The sequence below is a fragment of the Gymnodraco acuticeps genome, unplaced genomic scaffold, assembly GCF_902827175.1.
Source record: "Gymnodraco acuticeps unplaced genomic scaffold, fGymAcu1.1, whole genome shotgun sequence".
NCBI lineage: Eukaryota > Metazoa > Chordata > Actinopteri > Perciformes > Bathydraconidae > Gymnodraco > Gymnodraco acuticeps.
In genome coordinates this window covers 2,611,309-2,635,079 of record NW_022991632.1, presented here as the reverse complement: position 1 = coordinate 2,635,079, position 23,771 = coordinate 2,611,309, and the positions used below count along the sequence as shown (strand labels likewise).

The 23,771-nt window shown below is 39.7% G+C and overlaps 1 protein-coding gene across 2 annotated transcripts; it reads right to left on the bottom strand.

Moving 5' to 3' along the window:
* Nucleotides 1-5,028: 5,028 nt before the first annotated feature.
* Nucleotides 5,029-22,181, bottom strand: znfx1 (zinc finger, NFX1-type containing 1). 2 transcript variants are annotated; one of them, XM_034198359.1, is made up of 19 exons: nucleotides 21,899-22,181; nucleotides 20,619-20,684; nucleotides 19,543-20,519; nucleotides 18,632-18,854; nucleotides 17,743-18,089; nucleotides 17,427-17,606; nucleotides 16,989-17,095; nucleotides 15,416-15,654; nucleotides 15,168-15,299; nucleotides 14,832-14,980; nucleotides 14,440-14,583; nucleotides 14,225-14,345; nucleotides 13,125-13,360; nucleotides 12,128-12,267; nucleotides 11,496-11,628; nucleotides 10,607-10,774; nucleotides 8,620-8,730; nucleotides 8,321-8,416; nucleotides 5,029-8,067 (listed from the first exon to the last, which is right to left on the bottom strand). In XM_034198359.1, the coding sequence occupies exons 2-19, from the start codon at nucleotides 20,662-20,664 to the stop codon at nucleotides 5,614-5,616; spliced, it is 6,003 nt and encodes a 2,000-aa protein (XP_034054250.1). In that variant the 5' UTR covers nucleotides 20,665-20,684; nucleotides 21,899-22,181; the 3' UTR covers nucleotides 5,029-5,613. The 2 variants fall into 2 exon arrangements, with proteins under 2 accessions (XP_034054250.1, XP_034054251.1); XM_034198360.1 differs by having other exon boundaries at nucleotides 13,125-13,357.
* Nucleotides 22,182-23,771: the final 1,590 nt, after the last annotated feature.

Here is a 23,771-nt window from a genome sequence, read left to right as displayed (position 1 = left end):
TTCTGTGACTGGTTCTCCTACAACCAGACATGACATCTCAATAGAGAACAGTTGGCTTTAACTAGTTTAAACCTAAAGTGAGTTGACGGCACAGGAAGTGAGAGAAGATTGTGATGCGGCGAGTGTTGAGAAGATCCCATCTTTTAAGATTGTGAATTTGATGTGCAGGCTATACTTTGTGACTGTAGAGGTCAGCACAATGTAACATATGGAGGATGTGAAGTCAGGAAAGACATGTAGAGATTTAAGTTTTAGAACAGTAACAAAGGAGGCAGAAACAGGGAAGGGAGTGCAAAGACAAAAGGAGAGTATAAAGAAAATCAATAAAATCTCACAATCAGGAACATAACAAAGAGTGTAGATAAACTGAATTACTGTTCGTGTAAATAGTTAGTCAAAGAGAAATGAGTGAAATGACAAAAAAAGTATTTACAATAGAGACGTTTCCAACTAAAACTTTCATAAAGTGCTATGTTTTGCCAAAAAGACAAAATAGACTGTTCCCATTAGGGAAAATAATTGACCGAAGTAAGAAAGTGTTGAGGACATATCCAATTAATTAATTTGTTATTACATTACATTATGGCTTTGTGGTGTTGCAGCAGGTCCCTTTGGAACAACTGCAACATCAGCATTACAAGTTGAAATGCTGCTAGAAATATGAAGGATACAGCTTGTATCATTAAACCTGGGGAAAGGAAAGGGTAGCAAAAAGCTTTTAATGTACCAAGAAACAGAACTCGAAATATATCAAATAAACAGCAGTCCAACCTTATGGTGTTAGGAGCCATACAACCTACCGTAGATTTGACAATAATCACAAAGGAAAAACAAAAAAGGAGTGTTATCATCATTTGAATAGAGTAAATACCTATACATAAGAAATGTATATACAGATGCTTTAAATCAATCAATAAAAGGCAATTATGTAAGCGTTACAATGGATTGAAGAGGCCGTTGAGAACAATGTTGGTTTGTATTCAAGTCAGTTTGAGATACCAAGCAGATCAGAGATGTTGATGAAGTTGAAACCGTCATAAAACATGATTTTAATGATGGTATTGGGAGTGTGCTATCTCCATGGATACCAGCACATATTGAAATCAAAGGAAATGAATTAGCAGATACTTTTGAAAAAGTAGCCACCGCAATTTATGGAGTGCAGTAAAAAAGTTAGAAAAACAACTTATCTGGATCTCAACTAAGTAAACAACCACTCATTTATTATTTAGCCTAGAGATGTGGGTTTTCACATGAAAAGGCTGGGAGGTAACATTTGATAGAGACATCTAATCTTTTGGTAACTGTGCTTTAAACATTTAGCTAACAGAGCAAAGCTGTTTTATTCCATCAATGACACAGCATCACACAGTTTCTGTTTGGTGGAGCGTCCTCAAGCAGCTTTGCTGATGATAAGCCACCAAGGGAACATTAATAAGCAATTTTCTGGTATTAGGAACCCATAACCCAAAGGCCAGCATGATACCAACTGTTCATTCTGTGTTGCATTTCCTCAGGGGCAGAATAATTGGCTACTGACCCTTTCATTGGATGAATTAAAATTGCAATGAGTTGGAAATTATATCATAGAAACAAGCTAACAAATAATAACAATTCAAAATAACACTTCAGATTCAGTTTCAAAACCACAGCGCATGGTAAAAGTAAACTAAAGTAAAGTTATATCCCAAGGGCCTCTCTTTGCAATTACTTTTTCAGTTTTATGTATTAAAATGTTGTTTAAACAATCTTTCTTTAGAAGGGACCGTGGAGATCCTTTGCCAATCAAAGTTTAAAATAATCCATCTGTTATTTAAGTTTTCATACAAAAAAGCGACTTTTTGTACTTCAACTTGGTGCCAAAAGATGGATGAAGGCAATGATGTAAGTGGCAGTTCACAGACCAACAACCAATTACATTAATATCCCGCCCCGGACACACAAGCACGTGGTTTGATTGGCTAGCGCTTGTACTGGCATATGATTTGATTGGCTGACGCTTCTGTCGAAGCTTGAAAAGTTGAACTTTTCTCAACTTTTCAAGCGAGCAACGGAGGCAAAGCGACTCGACGGAACGACAATGCAGTTCGGCAAAGCCTGACATCACCCCATTCAAAGTGAATGGGAAGTGTCTCCGTTGAAGCAACGCACGCTGCCGTGTGGACGGGCCGTTAGCAAATCTTACGCAGGGCAATGATCCAGGTCCAGACAAGAATCTCCGTTGTGCATTTGATTATGATCCAATATCATTGACAATGAACAGGTTTCCTATGTTTTGTTCCTTATGGCTTTCCTATGGCTTTCCTGTCTTGTGGCAGTTTGCCTACTAGTGCTCTGCTCCCACCACCACCTGGGTGTTTCTCAATGTCGAGGACGCTTGCTTGGTAGCACATGTCTTCCGAGTTGCTTCAGAAGCGAGGCAAGAATCCTTCCTAGCCTCGGACAACAAAGAATTGTGGAACAGGCTAACAGGTGTGCGTCATATGCGAGGCCCCGCCTTAAATGGACGCGCGATTTCCGTCAAAGATTTGGGATTTTAATAATTTCTCGCTACGAAGTACGCCGGGCGTCGGTAGAATTTCAGTATGCTGGAGATTGGAACAGTCCTTCGGCGGCACTCGATGACGTAGTATGCTTGAAATAGTGGCTCTGGAGCAGCTTTACCTCGCGATTGAGAAACACCCACAGGCCGTTTCTCAATCTCGAGGATACTGGCTTCCAAGCCAATATTTCAAGGATGCTACGTCATCGAGTGCTGCCGAAGGACTGTTCCAATCTCCAGTATACTTGAAATTCCACCGAGGCCGCGTCCTTGGTTTGGGGGAAATTTCGATGCTGCACATGGGTAGACTTCGCGTCCTTAAAATCCCCACAATGCTTTGCGCACAGACCAATTTCAAAAACGCTTGCGGAGAATGGCTGAAAACGACGCAGCACACATTTAAATGTAAGTATGTAGTGGCTAGAACATGTGTTGGTAAATATGTTACTTTGTTACATTTGTTTGTTATCACCAAAAATGTGTTCCGTGAAAGTAAAGCAAGTTCATAATTAGATAGACATCGTGAGGTATTTATTTTCGGTACAGTTTATGTTGAAACCGTTAGAGAGAGTGGCACACTTGTTAGCCTGTTCCATTCTTCTTCGTTTTCCGAAGCCGTGGCTTAGAAGCATACTTGCTTCGTTTCTGAAGGAAGTGACTTGGAAGTACGCGACTACTAAGCCAGCATCCTCACGATTGAGAAACACCCAGTGTCTCCAAACAATTACAGCAGGTGTTCTAATCACCCAGTGCCCAAACATGCCTTCAAAATAAAAGCATAGAAACTACTTTCACTTACGACAATAACTAGGAATACATTTACTATAAACAGCAGGAAAATAAATGTTAAACTATTAAATAATATATAAGTGACATAGCTCCAACATACTTCATATGTCAACATTTCAACATTATTATCGGAGCACTTATGCTTAAGACCTTCTCAATACTATTTATTTGGTTAAAACACGGCATTTACTCTTTCAACCAGACCTCCAACAATGAGCTTGCCAAAGATGACAGGTGATATTATACTGATGTGTCAGTCATGTTCCAGTGTCTGCCTTATCAAGTATTCATATTTCAAGCATTCAATCGCATACAATTTACATAACTAGTGTGACTAACCTTTCATACAGATCTAATATAAAGCCCACCAGGAATTCAAATTAGTTGCATATACTAATTCAAGCAAAGATAGTTCGTAGTGTAAGTTGCCATTTCTTTGTTCTAAAATCGGCACACATTATTCTCCTGCAAAGAGATGTTGATTGCTTTAGTCTTGATTTACCTGTCTGTTTGACAGTTTCAGTATCACTTGATCCTTGTTCATGTAACTGTACTTTGTCTTTAATGACATGTTTACTGCATTCTGCTTTGAACAAGGTGAAAGAACTTCACAGACATAGTTGATCTGTCATCTTTGTGGTGGTTTTGAAACTTGCGGATGGCACCTTTCACATTCCCCGCAGTTATTTGTCTTCACAGATCACTGCTCGTGCGTCAGACTCTCCTTGTTTCGATACACCCACACAGTATTATCAGTACTGCTGGAGACATTGATCAAACCACAATTTGAACAGTGTCTGTGTGTGTTTGGGGGTGGGCAACTTTAATTGCAGGGCCAGACTAGTTGAAACTGTGACAATAATATATGTTAAGGCGACCTGACATGATAGATGAGTCAGATCCCTGTAGGATATTACTACTTTTCTTCGGTGCCTCCATTCTTCCATCTCTTTCCGTCTCAACCTGGTGCTCCAATCCTCTAAATACTGAAAGGTTGGCACCCTTTTAAAGTGTGCTTAATTTTAACACCTGTCATTTTTGTTGTTCTTTTTTTTTTATGGCTGCAGACAATACAGTTTGCATTGGAGCTGGTTTTGTGACAGGGACACATTCATCATGTAATAAAGTGATGCAAGCTGTTACAACATGCCACAATGAAACTCAGCGACCTGCACAGCAGTGAAGAGGAAGTGTTGCCATTTCAGCATCGTTTCTATGGCTTCAATGCCAATAATGTTTTTTTAGAGGCACATATGATTAACTCTTGCTGGTACAACTGTGTCTTTGTATGTGTGTATGTGTGTGTGTGTGTGTGTGTGTGTGAGAGAGAGAGAGAGAGAGACAGATAGAGGACAGTTCAAGTTTGTTGCTATTGTGAGGAGGATTTATTTTTTTAATGATATTTTATTTCTACAGAACAGCAAGTCTTACAATGATTTAAAGATATTGGTTGATTCTTCGTGCTGTGTTTATGTGCATGTGTCTACATAAGCTTTTCTACATATGGACACCTTGTAGCAAGTTCACATTTAATAATGTCTGTAGGGCTTAATTCCCCCAACCTATGAAGGTAAAACAAATTAGATACCGGATCAGTTATTCCCCAATTATATTTCAGAAACCTGCAATTTGAATGTGTTCCCTGCTGGTATTTCATCTCATCACGGCATGTGTGCAAAATTAAGACGAGCAAGGGCTCAGATTTAGAACACATTTATTCCATTTGAACATGTAACAAGCATGTTAACTATTGATAACATTTATCTGCATGTTCTTTGACGGTCTTTTACTGCCACCTATTGTTAAGGAACAGGACAACTGTCACTTACATAAGGAATCTTGAACTTAAAAACGAAAAAGGAGTTAGTACATGTTTAAAACAAACAAAACCTTATTAAAATAAATGATTCAAGCTATCGACAATGCATTGCTTTCTTAATTGTTACAGATCCTTTGTATGCACGTTCTAAAGCAAAGCAATTTTTTAAAACAATATCACAACACATTATGTCTAAAACAGGAATTGTTCGAACTTCCATGAAGGACCATGGTTGGTGTAAAACAAACTATTAACATAATATTGGTAGAACAAATCAAGTCTACTATGGGTTTTCAAAGTAAATGTCATTCAAAAAGGTCATGGTGCTTATAGTCATGTTGAAGGAATCCCTCCCATGCAGTCCAGCATGAATAAAGGAGTCATGACAGTCAAATCATGTCCTTTTTCAACCATCAAAACGTCTGCACTGTTTAGGCAAGGACAGACTTCACTAAGATGGCTCTCAGAAGTCAAGTTGATCAAAGTTGAAAAGGTTGTTTGCTTCAGACCAAGCAGGGTGCTGTGCCCCATCCATCTCTGAGGCGACTTGGTTGCCACGTGCCAGTGCGTGATTTTCCCCACCAATAGTGGCTGCACAATCCGGGCAGCGTCGCGTCTCCATAGCCCCTCCACACTCAGTTATGACATAGACATGGCCATTAGGACATTTGTACCAGTGTCCAGGCGCTATTTTCATAGCAGAGACGATCATCTTTCTCTCTTCCTCACTGATCCCCAAGCCTGAGGGAGGAAGTTTGCTGTCTAGCTCCTCCATGGCTTCTTTCACTCTGTCTTGATCTTGCTCAGTGAATGGACCAATCCTTTCCAAAACCAGTCTTATTGTTTGTATCTCGGAATTTATTTTGTCAGTTAGTTTTCTTATCTCTGCCTTGTGGCAACGGGCGTTGAGTTCAGTCAGGAAGGTGAGTCTCTGTAGCTCTCTCTGCAAATCAAAGGCCTGCTGGTCTGAGAATTTTTGGCGCCGGTTATTGAGCCAGCGCACAAACTCCACAAAATACTCTCCTAATGTCTCGCTGTTCAATTCCGACATATTTTCCTTTTGGATCTTCTTCAGCTTTGCAATTCTGATTAGGAAATCCATCTTGTTTTCCAGCACCCACAGATCCTTTGCTGTGAGATAAGGTTGTACCAGTTTGAATTGAACTGCCATGTATTCCACTTGGTCATGCATTTTATATTGAAGAAGGTTGCCTTCCCACTGATTTTGAAGGGCCCGTTTGTGCTCTTCAATGTCCACCTGACATCCATTTATCTTTACTTTGACCATCTCTATTTCAGCGAGACAGCGGTTGATGTGAGATCCATAGCGTAGATTCTTGCGAATCGGTGTTCGACACCTGGGACATTCCTTCAGTTTTATGGCCTCCTGCTCAGCTTCATTTGCCTGCTGTTTGTCATCCATCTCCATGTACTGGTCCATGGCTGTGTATTCAACAATGTGTCCACAGTCTTCTAGCTGAATGAAGTAAGCGTCAGGCTCATCCTCAGTGCCAAAGAAAATCTCTGTGACCACATCTTGATGACAGATGCGACATTTGCTTGGACATTTGTCTCCACACAGACCTATGCAAGGGTGGCCGCAATCCAGGGTCTTGGCACATGGTTGGTTGCATGGCAGACGGTCGCATGGCTCATGGCAAAGCTTACTGCAGCTTAGGTGAGGGCACTGCCAGGCACAGGGCTCAATGCACGGAGCACAGGGCTGTCCACATGGCTTCATACACTTGCTGTGCACGCAGCAATTCTCACATGGTTTCAGACAGGGGGGGCAATCACTTGTGCAAGGCTCCATGCACTTGTGAGAGCAAATCAGGAGCCGATCACACTTTTGAGAACATGGGTAATGGAACCGTCCCTGATAACACTTGCCACAGTTACCCTTACAGGCATGGCCGCATTTTAGCTGCTCCACACAAGGGGTCCTACATTCAGGCTTGTCTGTGCGGTCATTGTAAAAGCATTCACCTTGCTGGCTGTGGCCGCACTTCAGTGTTAAGGTGACCTCCTGTTTGCAATAACTTGTGCATGGTTTTCCACAGACCGAAACACATGGATGTTCACAGTCGAGCAGCTTATTGCAAGGCTCCTGGCATACAAATGTCTCTGGGTCCTGGTGGCAAGGAACCATCTGTGTGTGTTGACACCGGGGTATGATCTTCTCCACCTTCACTATACATTTCTCTGGACATCCTTTATAGCAGTCAAGTGGGCACCTGTGTCCCAGATCACACATCGTTTTCTGGCACTTCTTATGACACTCGTACTTCTTGTGCTCCGGGTCGTATGGATGGCAAACCCTTGTGCAAACATGGCCACAAACCAAACGGAACTCGCAAGGCTTTTTGCAGCCTCCCTCAGGGGCTTGTTTGAAATCATCAGCACAAGACGCAGTGACCTGTCGGTCTGGATGATTCTGACAGTACAGAGTCAAGGCATTCCCAATCTGGTCTTTCTGCCTCAATGTGTGGAAGATGTTGCTCCAGAGTTGGACTCTGCCCAGCATTTCACTGTTGCCAATACAGTAGAGCCCTTTCTTGGCACGAGACAGGGCTACACAGACGCGATTGGGAATGTTCAAAAAGCCAACCTTGCCCTGCAGGTTGCTGCGAACCAGAGACAACAAGACAATGTCATTCTCTTCTCCTTGGTACTTGTCAACGACGTGCACTTTGACCCCTGTGAACTCTTTTGCAGGCATGAGGTTGCGCAGGCAGTGCAGCTGTCCGGTGTAAGTTGTGAGGATAGTAATCTTTTCTGGTTCGTAGTCCTGAAGAATAAGATAGCGGCAAAGAGCGACTACAAAATTAGCCTCATGTTGGTTCTGATGGCTTTTCCCATCTTGGATCTCCTGTTCTTTGTAGTTGTGCTCCACAAAGAACAGATTGGTACTCAGGCCCTGTAAGACAGAATTTATGAAAAACGTACTCTTTATGTATCATATTTTTTTTTTATCTTGTATACAGAAAATATTCTGTCCTAATCGTGCAAGGACTTATAAAGAAAATATATTTATGAGTCAAAGAGACTGGCAGATACTTTTTTCTCATTGCTAGCAGGTAAACAGATGCAAAGACAAACAAGCAGAATGGAGACTCAGCAGGAGATCAAATACAAATAGCTTTATGTTTCAAGAAGAAAAAAATATGCACCTTGATGTTTTCGTAGTCAAACACAGAGGGATGGTTTTCCAGCTCATCGTAGATATGTGGGGTCAGAAGACGGGCAATTTCTGGCCTCATACGGTGCTGGAGAACAAACCAAAACATAAACACAGATAAACACAGGCAATCACATTTAGATATGGAAGAATACATCCAGGTACAAACATAATAATTCAAGTGTAATGCTTGCATCTTGTTTTTAACCGACTTGTCTAAACATGTCTATATTGTATTAATGAATGGATCCTGTAATGTAATAAAACATTAATAAACAGAGAAACACAGACCTGATAGTCAAGTCTGACATAAGGAAGTCCCATTTTCACCAGCCTTTCAAACATGGACATCTCCAGGTTGTGGATCCTTGCAAGTTCGTATACTGTGGCACTGGGGCGCAGCTAAGGAAAAGAATAATCATCATCAAAATCATATGCTTGAAACACTTCAGTTTACATGACTTATTTTTATAGAAAAGTTGAAAATAATGGCTCATTTTTTATTTTCTGTGCAAGCTGAGAAACTGTGGTCGCTTGTTGCATAACGGAGAGATTTGTTCGGCTAGATATACGCTTTTATTATCAATATAGCATTTTAATGTAAGATTTGTCATCGCTCTAAACCTTTCCAGCTTTTGGCTTTTTCCAGCCAGCTGTGATTAAGTTCATTTGGCAGGTTTACTGCCCTGTATTAGCATATTTAAAGAGCTCTAGATCATAAACACGCAAGTGAAGAATAGAGGGATGACTTTCATGGCTACATGCCTAATGTGATAAGACCATTTTGCAGTTATGTAAATCCTAGAGAATACTTAATACAACGTTCCTCGACCCAGGTGAAATCAACCATCTATATAAAAGTAAGGCTAGAAGCGATAAATATGGCCTGCTTTCAGTTTTGTATTGTTTCTGGATAGGAATATAGAATGTATGTTAGTAAGTTTTTTGCGCATTTGTGTGTGTATAGTTGTTGTGTGTTGGTGTCTGTGTGTAAACCTAACTTGGGGTTGAGGACAGAGTGTCATTGCGCATGTATGTGGGAGGGGTGTGGGGGAGGTATAAATGTGAAGCATTGTGTTCTGCTTGATTCAACACCAAACCTGTGATTAATGAACAGTGTAACAATGCCAAAGCCTATTTCAGTCAGAAAGTGTGATCCATTTACCTTCATTACATGCAGATTCAAGTTTGGCCTCCATAAAAACAAAGCTTTACACTTGTTTTCGAAAAATTAAATAAAAATACAATCAAATGGCTTTAAACCCATAACACAAGCTAGCAATAGTTGTGCTATTAAATATCAAGTTGTGTCATCAGAATATCAACTTTTTACATTTTAATTTGTTTTTCTTTATTAATAATAATAATAATATTTTGTTAAAATGCTTCAAATAGAACAATCAAATAAAAACCCATAATTAATGATCAAATAAATGTAGGGCCAAATAAAATAATTGACTAGTTCTCAGGTATTCAATGTTACCTCCTGATTAAATCAAAGTATATAATATCTAATCTGGTTGTTCGCCACCACCTGCACTAATTGAATAGCACAGTGGTTTAAAGTGAAACATCTGATATACCTTATTATTCATTTATTCATTTTTGCACATTAACTTGCACCCACTTGTATAAAACAGTGAAAGGAGCCTTGGGCATAATGGTAAATTACTTTTATATTAATCTGATGTACCTGTTATATATATAAAAAAGTGACATCAAAAGCCATTTTCAAGTTCATCTCTATTTAGAATTCCATTCATATACTTTCAGTGGAATTGTAATGAAGACAGGTTTGCTTGTATATTCAAACGCAGGCATACATTCATGAATAAACAACACAACAAGCAAATATTAGGAAAAGAGCCGACAGAAGTTATGCAGCAAGAAGAGAGCAGAACAGAATATTGAGTTGTGTGATGGAACTGTGAGTAGTTGTGATCGCATCGTGCAGATTGTGAGACAGGCTGCCTGGCCGTATATGTCCTTGGCAAGCCCTGACAAGTTGTTATAATAGTCTACTGATGTCCAGCATATAAATCATCAATCTTCGCAATCTTTTTTTAATGGGCATTTCTTTGCCATTTCCCTCAGGGCAACATGCACAAACATACTGACAACCACACAAATACACAAAATCCCTCATGACAGCTTGTCCTTTAAATGTTCAACAAGTCACGCAAATGGGGTTATTTCAGTCAGAGGACGACGGCTTACTAAAAAACAAACTGTTATGCAGTCTAAGGAGATGACACCACCAAGAGTTGAGGGGTCGTACCTGCTGGTGGTCACCGATGAGGATGAGGTGTTGGCATGCTTCGCTCAGGGTGGTGATGGTGTGGGCCTCCAACACCTCTGCAGCCTCCTCTACGATCACCAGACGGGGACGCACTTTCTGCAGAACTGTGCGGAACTTGGCTGCTCCTGTTGTTGTCATGCCAATGACCTGATGGAAGTTACATGGCTAACTTTAGATCTTTTTGTTTTTATTATATTACAGCAACTGGTTTCAATGCTGCCTGCCCTTGCAAACTAGTTTTCTGCCAGGACAATTATTGGTGTTCTTTGGGTGGGCCTTTGTCATAGACTAAATGTTTCCTTACATGTTGATGTTTCTGAGCCCCTAAATTTGACACAACATGTATTTTTCAAAAGCTCAGTCCACAATAAATGTATTTCACAGTCCATTTGATAAATGTAAAATCCTCTCATTCACTTTCTTGCTGAGAGTTAAATGAGATTCTACAGACTCTCATGTCTGTACAATTATGTAGGGCTAGATCCAGCTGGAAATGGGAAGAAAAGCTTGCCTGGCTCGTAACAAAATCTGACCGTTGTACATATTATATTCTGTTTGTTTAATCAGCGTCAAATGTAAAAGTGGCAGCTTGCAGTTTTATGGGGATTCTGTGCCGAACTTTCTCTTGGCTGGGCGCATTAAAGCCTGCCATTCTGTACTTAGTTTAATCTCTCACAGTGATCACAGTTGCTATGTAAAGATTGTTTCCCTGCTAGTTTGCTTGTCAGTAAATTGTATCCCCAGTTCTTTTCATTATAGAGAGTAATTGGCAGTGCAGTGTGAAACTGTGTGGAGGTTTTGCCTTAACAAGGATCTACAGGTGGGACAATATATATGCATGCTGTTCAATACTGCAACTCCACTGTACCATGGCTCCCTTGAGGAGATGGACGTTCTCTTCACGTTTTATATCAGCCAATCTGTCCACTGCGTTCTGATAGGCCTGTTCGGACCGAAGTGCTCTGGTGGAAAGTTCTACCCTGTAGCGAGCCATCCACAACCTGCAGACATAGGGAAAAGTAATCATAATTTAAACAATGTCACAAACAACTCAATTATACAACTGTAAAACTCTCAATGGGTCAGAAACTATGATGCTTTTGTACTTGATAATAGTGTAATTGTAGTTTAACAATTATGGCTAGACATATATGTGTCCTAGAAGCAACTTGCCATATTGTTAGTTAAAACAGTCTTTACACATGTTTAAAAAGTGTCCTTACTTCCTGCTACATGGTTATGTCTTGGCTCTCTGAGGTGAGAGAAACCTCTTAGAGACACGTTCCTTGTAGTTAGTTGACTTAATTATACACACTGGGAATAGACTGCAGGACTTCTACCAGGCTGATGTTGCTTTGGGTATTAACAGAAGTGAGGGAGAGAAGGAGGAACAATGAAGGTGGGAAGGAGGACAGAAATGTAAGAAAAGTACTAGGGGAGGAGATGGAACGTAAGAGTTGAAAAAGTGGCACCTTGTTAGTGAAACAGCAGCAGACCTACCGATAGAGTCTCCATCTGTCTGGCCGGCGAAGGGTCCAAATATCCAAGACAGCGTTTTCCTCTTCCGCAGTCATGGCCGAGCTCTTCCCCAGCTCTCTCATGATTTTGTGCTTCAGCTTTTTCTTCTGGGCCCGTTGCATCTGTACAGATCAGAACCTTTAACCTTCAGACCCTGAGTTTGAGAACTGTTTTAAAGGCAAGCTAATCTGGTAACATTTTTGTTGATCTTTATTTACATTAGAATGTTGACTTCCCTTGGTTTGTTTTGAATCAAAATAAACACTACAATAATTGGCTGAGATAGTTAATAGTACAGCTCTTCATGAAAAGAAAAAGGAGGAAAAGACAAACTATTCTGTCTACATCAATGAAGCTGTTGTAGAGCAAGTGAACAGTTTAAAGTTCCTGGGAAACAGCAACACATATAACCGGACATCACATGTCTCAATCTTGGTGAAAAAGCTTTAAATGGCTGCATATCTCTAAGAAACTTAAGCAAGCAAACTTCCCAAGCCAAGTACTTTCTAACTTTTACAGACGAGCAATAGAAAGTATCCTTGATGGAAAAATTACAAACTGGCATGGGATTGGCAAGATGTGCCTACAAAGAGCCCAAAAAATATCAAAGGACAAAACCCACGACAGCCACAGCCTGTCCTCCTTGCTTCCGTCTGGCAGGAAATACAGAAGTATCGGCTGTCGTACCAACAGACTGCAGAGTAGCTTTTTCCTCAGGCTGTGAGACTCCTGAACCCTTCATCCAAACTCCACCACCAAAAACTTTTTTCTGGCTTATTATTTTTTTGATGTAGTATGAGTTTTAATTGGTAGGTATGCAATATGGGACTATAAATATATACTTGTGTTTTTATCATGGAATACATGTATTCCTTTCCTACTATTGCTATGTATAATAACAATAACGTCAATCACTGTTTTTGATTGAATAGGGATTGATATGTTAAACTCAATACAATGTCAAAAATCTTAATTTTACCTCCCATCCTGCCTGGCTCTGCTCAGGCTGTATTTCAGTTTCCTCCAGGTTCATAGCCAGCATCAGATCCTCTAATGCTCTTAAAGCCTCTGCCATGTCGTCTTTCTGTTTGCCATCTCTTCCACCTCTGGGACCAATGTTGTCTTCAACAATCCGCTCCGCCTGGATCAGATCTGCTTCCTCTGGTATATAAAGGAAATCGTCTCCGTCATCCAGCTCCATCTCTTTATCTGCTGCTACATGTAACACATTTCAGGAATAATCATTATCAAAATCCTTTAGTTCACCAGTACAATACATTTGCACAGTTGTAGTTTTCTTTGGCAACTTGCATGTAATAAGTGACAAGAAAGGCAAAGTTCCTAGAATACAGAACAATAGTGTGGTATGAGAGTACAAATGTGGCCACTTTCTGGTAAAAACTGCCTTTTTTTTATTATTCTGAAAACATCAGAAAATTGATTCAGTATCCTCAATAACCCTCAAAACCACTCCAAATCGGCAAAGCCTTTTTTTAAACTATTGTCCACATAGGCTTTAATGCTAATAATGCTAATTAAGACTACTTAGGCTAATTGTGCAAATGTTATGTCCGAATATATGCAAGTAAGCATCCGGCAGTTTCTATGTGGTCGGGACGCGTACAATACATTTCTATCATAAAACTTTGGAGTACTTAATATTTTCGGGTTCACTATGCTGGCAACTAAACTACTATTATACTATACTATTTCGGGTTTAGAATTGTATGCATTTGTTTAGCGCTTCACTGTTTCAGCACATTTAGAGACTTCTGAAATGTTTACAAATGGCCATGTATTTATATAATGACAGTATCCCAAAACAGTTATGTTAAGACTTCTAAACACAGCAAGGAATTCAAATGAAAAAAGATCTGTCTTACTAAGGTTATATTTCCATTTCAGCACAAATGTGTCACAACAATTGTGGTTATAGTGTAAGTGACTACAGTGCCAAACTTATTGTGCAGGGCATCCTGCGTTATTAAATCGATACATTCACACTAACAAGTGAGAAGAAGCCAATTATTCGATACTCTTACACCTTCAGAGAAGCACCAAGACCATTAAAAGACCTACCTTCATTTTCATTTGCATTCTCTGTCTCCCTCTGCAGGAAGACAGTGGAACCCAACCCCAACCACTCCATCATCTGACTGGACTTCTTCTTCTCGCCCCAGATCAAGAAACCATCCGGTGTCTAAAAATCAATTCAGAAACAGGAACTGATGAGTTTGCACTCTTTTCATCTGTTTGTCTTGCTCACAGATATGTACACATTTGTATTTCCTCACAGGTTGCTGGCGCAGACTGTCCCAGTGAATGTCTGAAATGAACTCCTGTAAGAAGTCTTCACGCAGGACGCCTTTCAGGGAACACTCCAGCTTCATACTCTCACTCTGGATATCCCTCTCCTCCTGACACAGCTCCTTGTAAACCTGTTGAACATTTGTCAATCAAGTAAAAGTGGCCAAATCATAAACAACATGAAGAGATGAGTATAGCGGTTAGTTTGAAATGAGTGAAATTTTTTTTGATAAATGTAATATATTATGAAGTATTTAAATCTATTGTATAATTTGATGTATTGTACACATTGCTTTAGGCAGGAGATAAGTTAAGTGTGGAGCTTCTTGAAACATAAAGCTAAGTTCACACTGTAGGTCAGGCAGCATGAGGAACTTACCGCATTATATCCATAACGCAGGTGAGACGGAAGCGAACGTCTGAAGTCAGGTGAGCGGGTCAGCTCCCTTAGATTGAATTGCTTCAGGATCTCACTGTTGCTGCGGCCTCCCACTCTCACTATCCCCCTTGGCAGAAATGTATGAATGCCTAATACACAGAGGCAAAAACAAAAAGCTTATTTGTCTAACATTGCCTTTGTGGGGACACAGTTTGCCTCACAAATAATCAAATAAACCTTTGCACATGTCTTTGGGATATAAGAGGCAGAGCTTTTAAATCCCAAACCATTAAGAAAACATAAAATGGATCTGACATTATTGGCATCACAGCCTACCTTCGAGGAACTGATCCAGGGCATGGTTAGTGTAACACACCACCAGCATCGGAGCCCTGTCCAATCGATCACTCCACAGTTTCCTATTGGCCAACAGAGCTCGAGCTATCTTGAGTCCAACATAGGTTTTTCCTGAAAATAAGGAAGATGATTGATGAACAGATGTTGTCATTTTTCAAATGTGTGAAATGATGTTATGTTATTTGTTTTCCAAGTCATCCTTTTGACATGGCTTAACAGTGTCTCACCAGTGCCAGGAGGTCCCTGTATGATGGTGAGCTCCTTTGTGAGGGCCAGCTGGAAGGCTTTCATTTGAGAATCATCCAGCCCCAGCTTCGTCATTTGAGGCCAGGCCTGTGGATTCCGGCTGACAAATGGCTTTATACTCTTCTTGTGTTGAGGCAGAACAACGTCTGACAGGTCGTAAACATCCTCTAATTGCAGGTAAGCTGGGGGGAACACATCTTTGTTACACTCCACGATGTACCTAGATGGATTATGGAAAGGAATACATCGATTATAAAAAGGTTGAGGAAGTACTCAGATTCTTTACACAAATTGAATGTCCAGTGCAGAGAAATACTCGTACTTAATTACTCAAGTGAAAAAATATGTTCTCGAATAAAACTACACTTTTAGTACAAAAGGTACACATGCAGAATGGTGTACAATAATTTGTTATATTAATACATCATAATCATTACTGCAGTAAAATGTATGTGGCAGTTTTAATATATATTCATCACTGCTTGTTAACTTGTGAATTTCACCAAATAAAGTCTTGTGACTACTAAAAGGTATTAACAAAGTTTAGATTACTTATTTGTACAATATTTTCCTCTGAAATGTCGTGGAGTACAAGAAAAAACATGGAAATACTCTTGGAAACTGGAAAGACAACTATGTACTATTTGTGTAAAAGAAGGATGTAAAGATGTTTAAATATGAGTCCTACGAATGCACAGTAAAGTCCACTGCAATAAACCTGCAATGATCTTAATGAGTTTTTAATCTTTCAAGTGAGCAACTTCTGCTGAACAGAGATAACAAATAGAGAAGAGTCATAGCAGTTGGACTGACTCAATAATGTCCATACTCAGTAATATTTATCTAAAGCTGGCTAATATTAGTTAGCCCTCATAAGCTACCCATCATACCAGAGTGAGTCATGCTTTAGTAGTAAAACCCCTGAGAGTACTGAATAAAGTAAGGGTGCACTTGGTAATGAAATACAAAAGCTCATGTGTTTAGTCATGATATGTAAAGGAAAACAGTGGGGGGGGCTGGGGAACTGATCTCAGAATTCCCACAGCTGAAGAGGGGATTATTTAGGATTTACTAGCAAAAGCCCACTAGGATGCCCTTTTTGCACAACAACATTGAGACAAATTAGTAACAAAAAAAGACGACTAAAGAAGCTAAACTGTTTTTGAAGTAAAGACAATTATTTGTTACGGATACCTCCCACTGTGCACTTCTGAAGGAAAAACTGTTTTAAGTTGTTTCAGGTATTCAGGTCTAGGAGACAGATGAGCAACAAAGTGTCTCACATAATAAATGACTTTGTTGTATCTATGAAGGGCACTGGGAGATAATAACCCAACTTCTGAACTCATCCATGCGTGATAGCTGTTTGTGAATACTGTGGCGATATAATTAACTCATGCCAATCAAAAGCGTGATAGCAGAACTTGCTTTGTACCGTTTCTCCCCCCGCTGCTCTTTGAAAAATCTCCATTTGAACTTGTTATGAAAGTGCTGTGGGATAGTATAAAAACTGTGACCTTGACTGTAATATGTGGAACTCCTCCAAACACACACCTCTGAAAGGGCAGCTTGTCCTCATCCTGCTCCTGTAGGCCCTCTAGAACATATCGATAGGCCTCAAAGTAGGCAGTGGTCTCAATCATCAGGAACAACTGGTCTTTCTGTGAAATAAAATGTACGTTTCATATAAAATGACATACATTGATACATTGTCCTCCCTGCCCCTATCGTGCATGTTAGGAACAAAATAGTCTTGGTTTGGTGTTCATTTTCGGGTCTTGTTTTTTTACATTTTGTCCATTCCATGTATGAGTGAAGTGACTTAATATCAGAAACACCTCTCAGATAGTAAACGTACCTTATAAACTGTACATTTTTAGAAATAGTTTGTGTAGATTAAGTGGCTGGAACAAGACTCTAACATCACATATCTGTAACTGCATGCATTTTGCTCCCTTATCAACAACAGTTGCATGCAATGTACCGACTCACCTCCATTTCCGCCAACTTGAACCTGCTCTCTGCAGTAAAGGCAATCTGGACCTGCCCCTTTGCCAGTTCTTTGGGATCCCGATCTGACACAGTGGCTAACAAGAAGCTCTCAAAATCATCACACGACAGGCAGACCAGGGAGCCAAAGATCAGCCTCTTTGAGTTCTCCCAGCGCACAAACTGTAGGATAGATTTGAAAATGCATGCGTTATGTCTTTCCATTTGGCATTCAATTAGTACAATACATTGTATCTGATTTTATAAGTCAAATATCATACTTAATGTTATAAATATCTGAATCCCTCCAGAAACTAACCTTAAGTGGCTGAATGTCAAACTGGACAATGTAGGCAATGCCATTATTTGTGCATTTGGGCACCACCAGTTTTGTGTCAAAATATATTCTGATGTCATCAAAGCGTTTTGTCTTCAGTGGTTTATCACCCTTCTCCATTTTGCTCCGAAGGAAGTGCTGGACCCCCTCACGGAGTGGCCTCACAAAGTCCTCTCTCAGCAGGCGGAAATGTGTGTCGAGGTAGAGGTGAGTGTTTGCGTAGCGCTGAGAGGTGAGGTTGGGTCTGAGGAAGGGCCTTTCTTCCTGATGGAACTCCTCAGGAGTTGGGTAGATGGATATGGTCCTGAAGTCTTGCTGGTCTTCTTCACCTGGGTTAGAAATAGTTTAAGTTCAGTTCAACTGTCTGGCAACTTTCAGAACATCCCAAAATATGTTCTGCAGTGTTGGCTTGAGAGCTGTGTATCTACATTTTGATATACGTTATATGTGTTCGACAAAAAGCTGAACAAACGTTAACTCAGCTGGCAGACCCAAAAAACAGCGATGGAGAAACACTGACTTATGTGAAAAGTGAAATCTTCAAATGGTAAGAAACCTTTATTGAGTTTTTTATTGGTTTTATTCACACGGTTGTTATGTTTTGGAGAAGATGAGACCTCTGTGGATAATTTGGATACCGATAAAAACAAACACTAAAGGAATCTTAACTAGGAGAGGCCGACTGCTATGAAGGCAATGGTGGTGAAGGCAACAACTCCAATGATCCCCTGCTACTTCACAATATCACCATCTTCATTGATTGTTATAGTTTTGATTGAGAAACCCCTAGTGGGAGAACATTTCACATTGTGCATCTAAATAACAGCAATTCAGTAAATATATATACAAGAGGCCATTACAGGGTTCTCACCTGCAATGGGTAGGAGGGCGTAATGGTCCCTGTCTGAGCGCAGGGTCCCATCCCTCGATTTCTCTTGTAAGTGCTTGATGAGGCCCTGAATACTTTTCACTCTCTCCTCAATTTCAGGCTGGATATCTACTCCTGTTGTCCTCAGGCTGCAGACGGATGCTGGGATAAGCGTCAGTAGCAAAGTCACAGAATTTACCGAGCTAGCAGGAAAGGTGTTGATGACCTACAGTAATGGGAACATATTGAGCATAGTTAGTTTATTCAACGACAGAGAGCTCAACCAAATTTTTTGAAATTGTTAACAGAAAAAAGCAAAATCAGGCTAAAATAATAAGGTGTTAACAATCAGACAAATGTTGTTGTGAAAGTTTAAACAATGGTCGGAGTTCTGTTTGTATCCTTCATCAGAGGCAGCTCTTCTGTGTCTACCTCAGTATTTTCAGTGGTTGAAGAAGTATTCAGATTCTTTATAAAAGTCAAATTAGGCATAGCATACTGTAAAAATACACCCCAACGAATAAAAGTCCAGCATAAAAATGAACTTTCTGTCAATCAGCTTGTTGATTCATCAATTTGAGCTGTTTTTGTATAAATTGATGGCTAGTTGAATTTCAACAAATAAATTGTGTTTTTTTAATGCAAAACCCTTAAATTAAAGTAACTAGAATGTAAAGTTCGAAGGTAAACCTAGGGAGGTCAAAGTACATAATTCTCTTTGTATTTTAGTGGAATATATTAAAATGGCATACAAGAACCTAAGTACAATCCTTGAGTAAATGCACTAAGCTTGAGCCAACCAATGATTATTTAAGTGCAGACTTACACTCACTGGGCATTTTTCATGTATTATTCATCTTTCAGCTGAAAATAATAACGTATTTGTTCTTTCATTCATTCCTTTCTCTATTTACCTCTGACAGAATAGCCAGGATGTTTTTCAGGTCTCGTGGGTATTGTGCCCTGCGGGTGGGGTTGCACTCTGAGCTCATGCCCACCAGATAGCGTGGCAGGACGGTGGAGAAGAAATCGGACTCTTTGATGATGCCAGCCAGGTGCTGCAGAGTGCCTCTCTCCGCTCGGGATTCGAAGGCTTTACTCAGCACCAGGCAGAGGAGTCCAACAAGGTCATTTCTCATTGCTGTCCCACCCAGGAGTTCTCGCAGGACAGGTTTAGAAGACAGGGTGATCGCTACTACAGAGGGATCTTTTTCGGAGAGCTCTTCCAGTGTTTTATAGCCCAGTCCATGACCATGGTGTGCCCCAACTCTACCTGTGGATTTCGATCTCCCTCCATTATGTTCTTGTCGGCCTCTCGCACCATCTCTTCTCTCATCCCTTCTACCATCCACACTATGGCCTTCTCTCCTTACACCAACTTCTGACTCCCACCCTGAAGGTCCTTCTCTTTCAGCGGCATCTAGCTCTCCATTTCTTATCACCCCACTCACTACCTCTGGCCCTTCTCCTTTGTCTCCTCCTCTCCCCCTCCCTCCTACTTTTGGTCTTGCACCCAAATATTTGTTCTCCCATCTCGATGCATGTGTTGCTCCTCTTCCTCTGCCTGCGTCTCCTCTTCCTCTGCCTGCGTCTCCTCTTCCTCTGCCTGCGTCTCCTCTTCCTCTGCCTGCGTCTCCTCTTCCTCTGCCTGCGTCTCCTCTTTCTCTGCCTGCGTCTCCTCTCCCTCTGCCTGCGTCTCCTCTTTCTCTGCCTGCGTCTCCTCTTTCTCTGCCTGCTGCTCTTCCTCTCCAGCGCATCCCTACACCTCCTCCTCCTCCTTCATCATCCGTGTCCTCCCTTACAGGTTGACCACTACCATGGTTTAGCGATCTTCCACGTCTTCTTCTATTTCTGACTCCATGTGCACTTTCGTTTGGGCCAGTATCAGCATCTGGGGGAAGAAAAGTCACTCATATAATGAGACCTTAAAGATGAACACCTAGATTGCTGAATGGGTTTTACCTGATTGCCTATGCTACTGTATATTTACCATTGTTTAGTCCTGTTGTCTCTGTTATTAAGGTCGGTCCTTCCATGGCCTTGCATACGATAGTAGCTGAAATATGTGGGCAACAATTTACAAGTCGTAAGAAATTAGAGACACATTTTAGGATGATCACACATTTTAATAAAGGATGTGTAATTTATGTAAAATCATTTTGAACGAAGTATTCAGGTCTGGTAACATATTCTGTTACATTTGTTTTGCTTAAATTAAGGTACATACGTTAAGTATTAGCTTAAGCTATAACAATAATACTTTATTATTCGCAATTAGTTTATAATTTATTAATTTATGGATTATATTTTGTATCTATGATCCAAATCAGTAACTAAAAGTGTTCAATAAATGTAGCTTGATAAAAGGTCAAATACTTGCATCCAACATATGGTGAAGTCAAAATACATGTAAAACAGAAATTCCCTAATAAAGTACAATAACATCAGCATTGCACTTTGTGTAATTGTGAACTTTGTGTATCAATAAAAACAGCTCCAATGTGCATGTATAAAATAGCACTGAATGATGATTCACTCCTTAAAAGTGCTTAGACTTCACCTTAAGCACTGTGTTCTATTACTGTTCACAATTAGTATCATTATGATTTACAAGGTCATGGGATTGCAATATGTTTATTTGAAAAGAACCCTTTATCATAATAATTTTGAGGGGAATTTGCTTGCTATTGCATTGACCTAACTCAAAGAAAGAGAGTGCCCTCTGCTGGATACAGTAAGGACCTGCACAAAGGTGTGTAAGTTTCTATTTACCAGGAATCAGATGAGAGCTTGTAAAACATAACCTGTATCCTGTCATTGTTCTGATATCGAAAGCAGTTTTAGGATTTCATTAAGATCCCCATTAGCTCATGCACAACACCAGCTACTCTTTCTACAGAAAAAAACATGACAATGGCAACAACTAAATAATATTAAAATACAATACTTTCCAAAAAACATACTACACATGTTATTAATCATATCCACTTTTTAAACATACACACAAACACGTACACATTCATTCATACATACATAGCCTACATACAATTCGTTGACACTAAATGTACATACAAAAGTGAGATTTTACAAAAGTACATGGTGAGGAAATGCCTTTACAAGTTACAACAATAGCAAATGGGCAACGCCTTCAATTTGTTGTATCTAATTTGTTATAGGCCTACCTTCCTTTACATTTTATATATGCTACTGAATGAGACATTTCTGATCATTTTTGCTTCCTTTCACCCCTTGCAGAGAGAAAACACTTACCTAGACTGAAATCCACTTGCCACTGAGCTTTACAAAGGAAGCAGGTCCATTTGCTAGCATCACTGCACCTAGCCTTCTCAGTCAGTCGTCGTCTATCAACTGTGCCTTCCGCTCACTGCTCTATTTATATGCGTTGTCACACTTGTGCTTTCGTTTCATCAGAACTACGCACCTAGAGGTTCGTTTGCATCATGAAACTTAACTCTGCACAGTGCACACACTATGTTAACACGGCAACATGCAATACTGTCCGCTATCTTTTGTATATCAACATCAGTCGACAGTGCCACGTGGGGCAGGATATTTCCCAGAAACATTTCGTCGTTAATTAAACGTGTTATCGAGTGTAGTTCAGGGCCTGACTGTTTCTGTCATTTTGGCGGCCGGTAGAGTATTGTGAGAGCATACTGTAGGTTACCTTGCAGTATGCACCACTGAAACTTGACTTATAGCAGCGTTACTGAACAAATATAATGTGATGCTTAACACCAAATGTAGGGATAGCCTATGTTGGATTATATTATGAATACATAGCCCAATACTCTTAAACAAAAGACACAATTACGGGTGTTAGCCTTATGTTTTATGTAAAAAGTACAAGAACAAAACACTTCATAATACTAGGACCCAAATCCCATCCACCCACTCCTTTCAGGAATTATTGCTTTGATTTCACTTTCTGTGGCATTAAAACCCATATTTTTTTACAGCAGAGCTAAAAAGAAGAAACACATATTCGAGGAGCACTTGAACATAGCATTAATGGCGGCTCAATCAAATTCAACATCAGAATCACCTGTCTGGCTTTAAATGGACACTGGAACAATAAAGAAACATTGGTGCTAAAATTAACCACATATCTAGAGGACTAATCTGCTATACCAACCAACTATTAGTGAGCTTTGTTTATTTGAGTGTTTCTCAAAACCCACCTGAAACTGACATCACCTGTTGAGCACACGTCGAAGGTCAAAGTGTTGGTTCCGTAGACTGTATATATGGTTGGTTCACAAGGACAGTTCCTTGGTACAACCCATAGACTGGTACAACCTCAGGTCAGAAAACAGTGCAATTTATGCCACTGGAATGAAGTCCAGTAGGTCCAATTAGGTATGAGACAAATAAAATACTCAATTAAGGTAAACCATGCAATCAGTCATTGAAAGATAAATCAAAAACGTTCTTATGTGTCTATCAACAAATCAAATGATTTCCTAAGTCCGAATCATTCGTTATAATTGTAGTTATAGTTTTTAATATAATTGTTGATGTGTAATCATTTAATTTTGTAAATTGTTATTATTATTGCTATTATTATTGTTGTTATTATTATTATTATTATACAGAAGGTAGCATCTCCTCCTTTTGTATTGTTGTATTGTATTCATCTGTTCAAACATCATACATTTTACATACAACAGACAAAGTCCAGGGGCAGACATACAAAGCAACAAGACATTATACAGTAAATAAAGAAAAAAGGAAAGACAAATACATGTTGATACTTCAGATTAAATATTTATTTAAATAAATTAGTTTTGATTGCCTTCTTGTTCCTAATGTTTTTAATAGTGCTAATATATTTTTTTCATTCTTGATGCACATTTTCAAAATATGGTTTGGTATGGTACAAAAATATGGTACAAATACAATTAACTGCACAAAAAAGACAAAATCTGCATCCATACCATCATCCCTGAAGTACAAGGTGTTTGTCCTGCAGTTGAACCTTTTGTCCCGTCATTTTCCTAATACAATATTATCATACCACAATATTCTACAATACAAACATTCATAAAATAAATGGCCAATAGTCTCTTCTTGTAGATTACAAAATGTACAGGAATATTCAATATCAAGTCTAAATCGTTGA

Bases quoted from the DNA above. Each gene is read 5' to 3' on its own strand.
- znfx1 (XM_034198359.1), bottom strand. From the start codon at position 20,664: ATGGAAGGACCGACCTTAATAACAGAGACAACAGGACTAAACAATG. The intron at 17,096-17,426 runs GTGAGTCGGTAC...TTTATTTCACAG, and splicing joins TCAAGTTGGCGGAAATGGAG to AAAGACCAGTTGTTCCTGAT. The intron at 12,268-13,124 runs GTAAAATTAAGA...TGATCTGTACAG, and splicing joins AGAGCCAGGCAGGATGGGAG to ATGCAACGGGCCCAGAAGAA.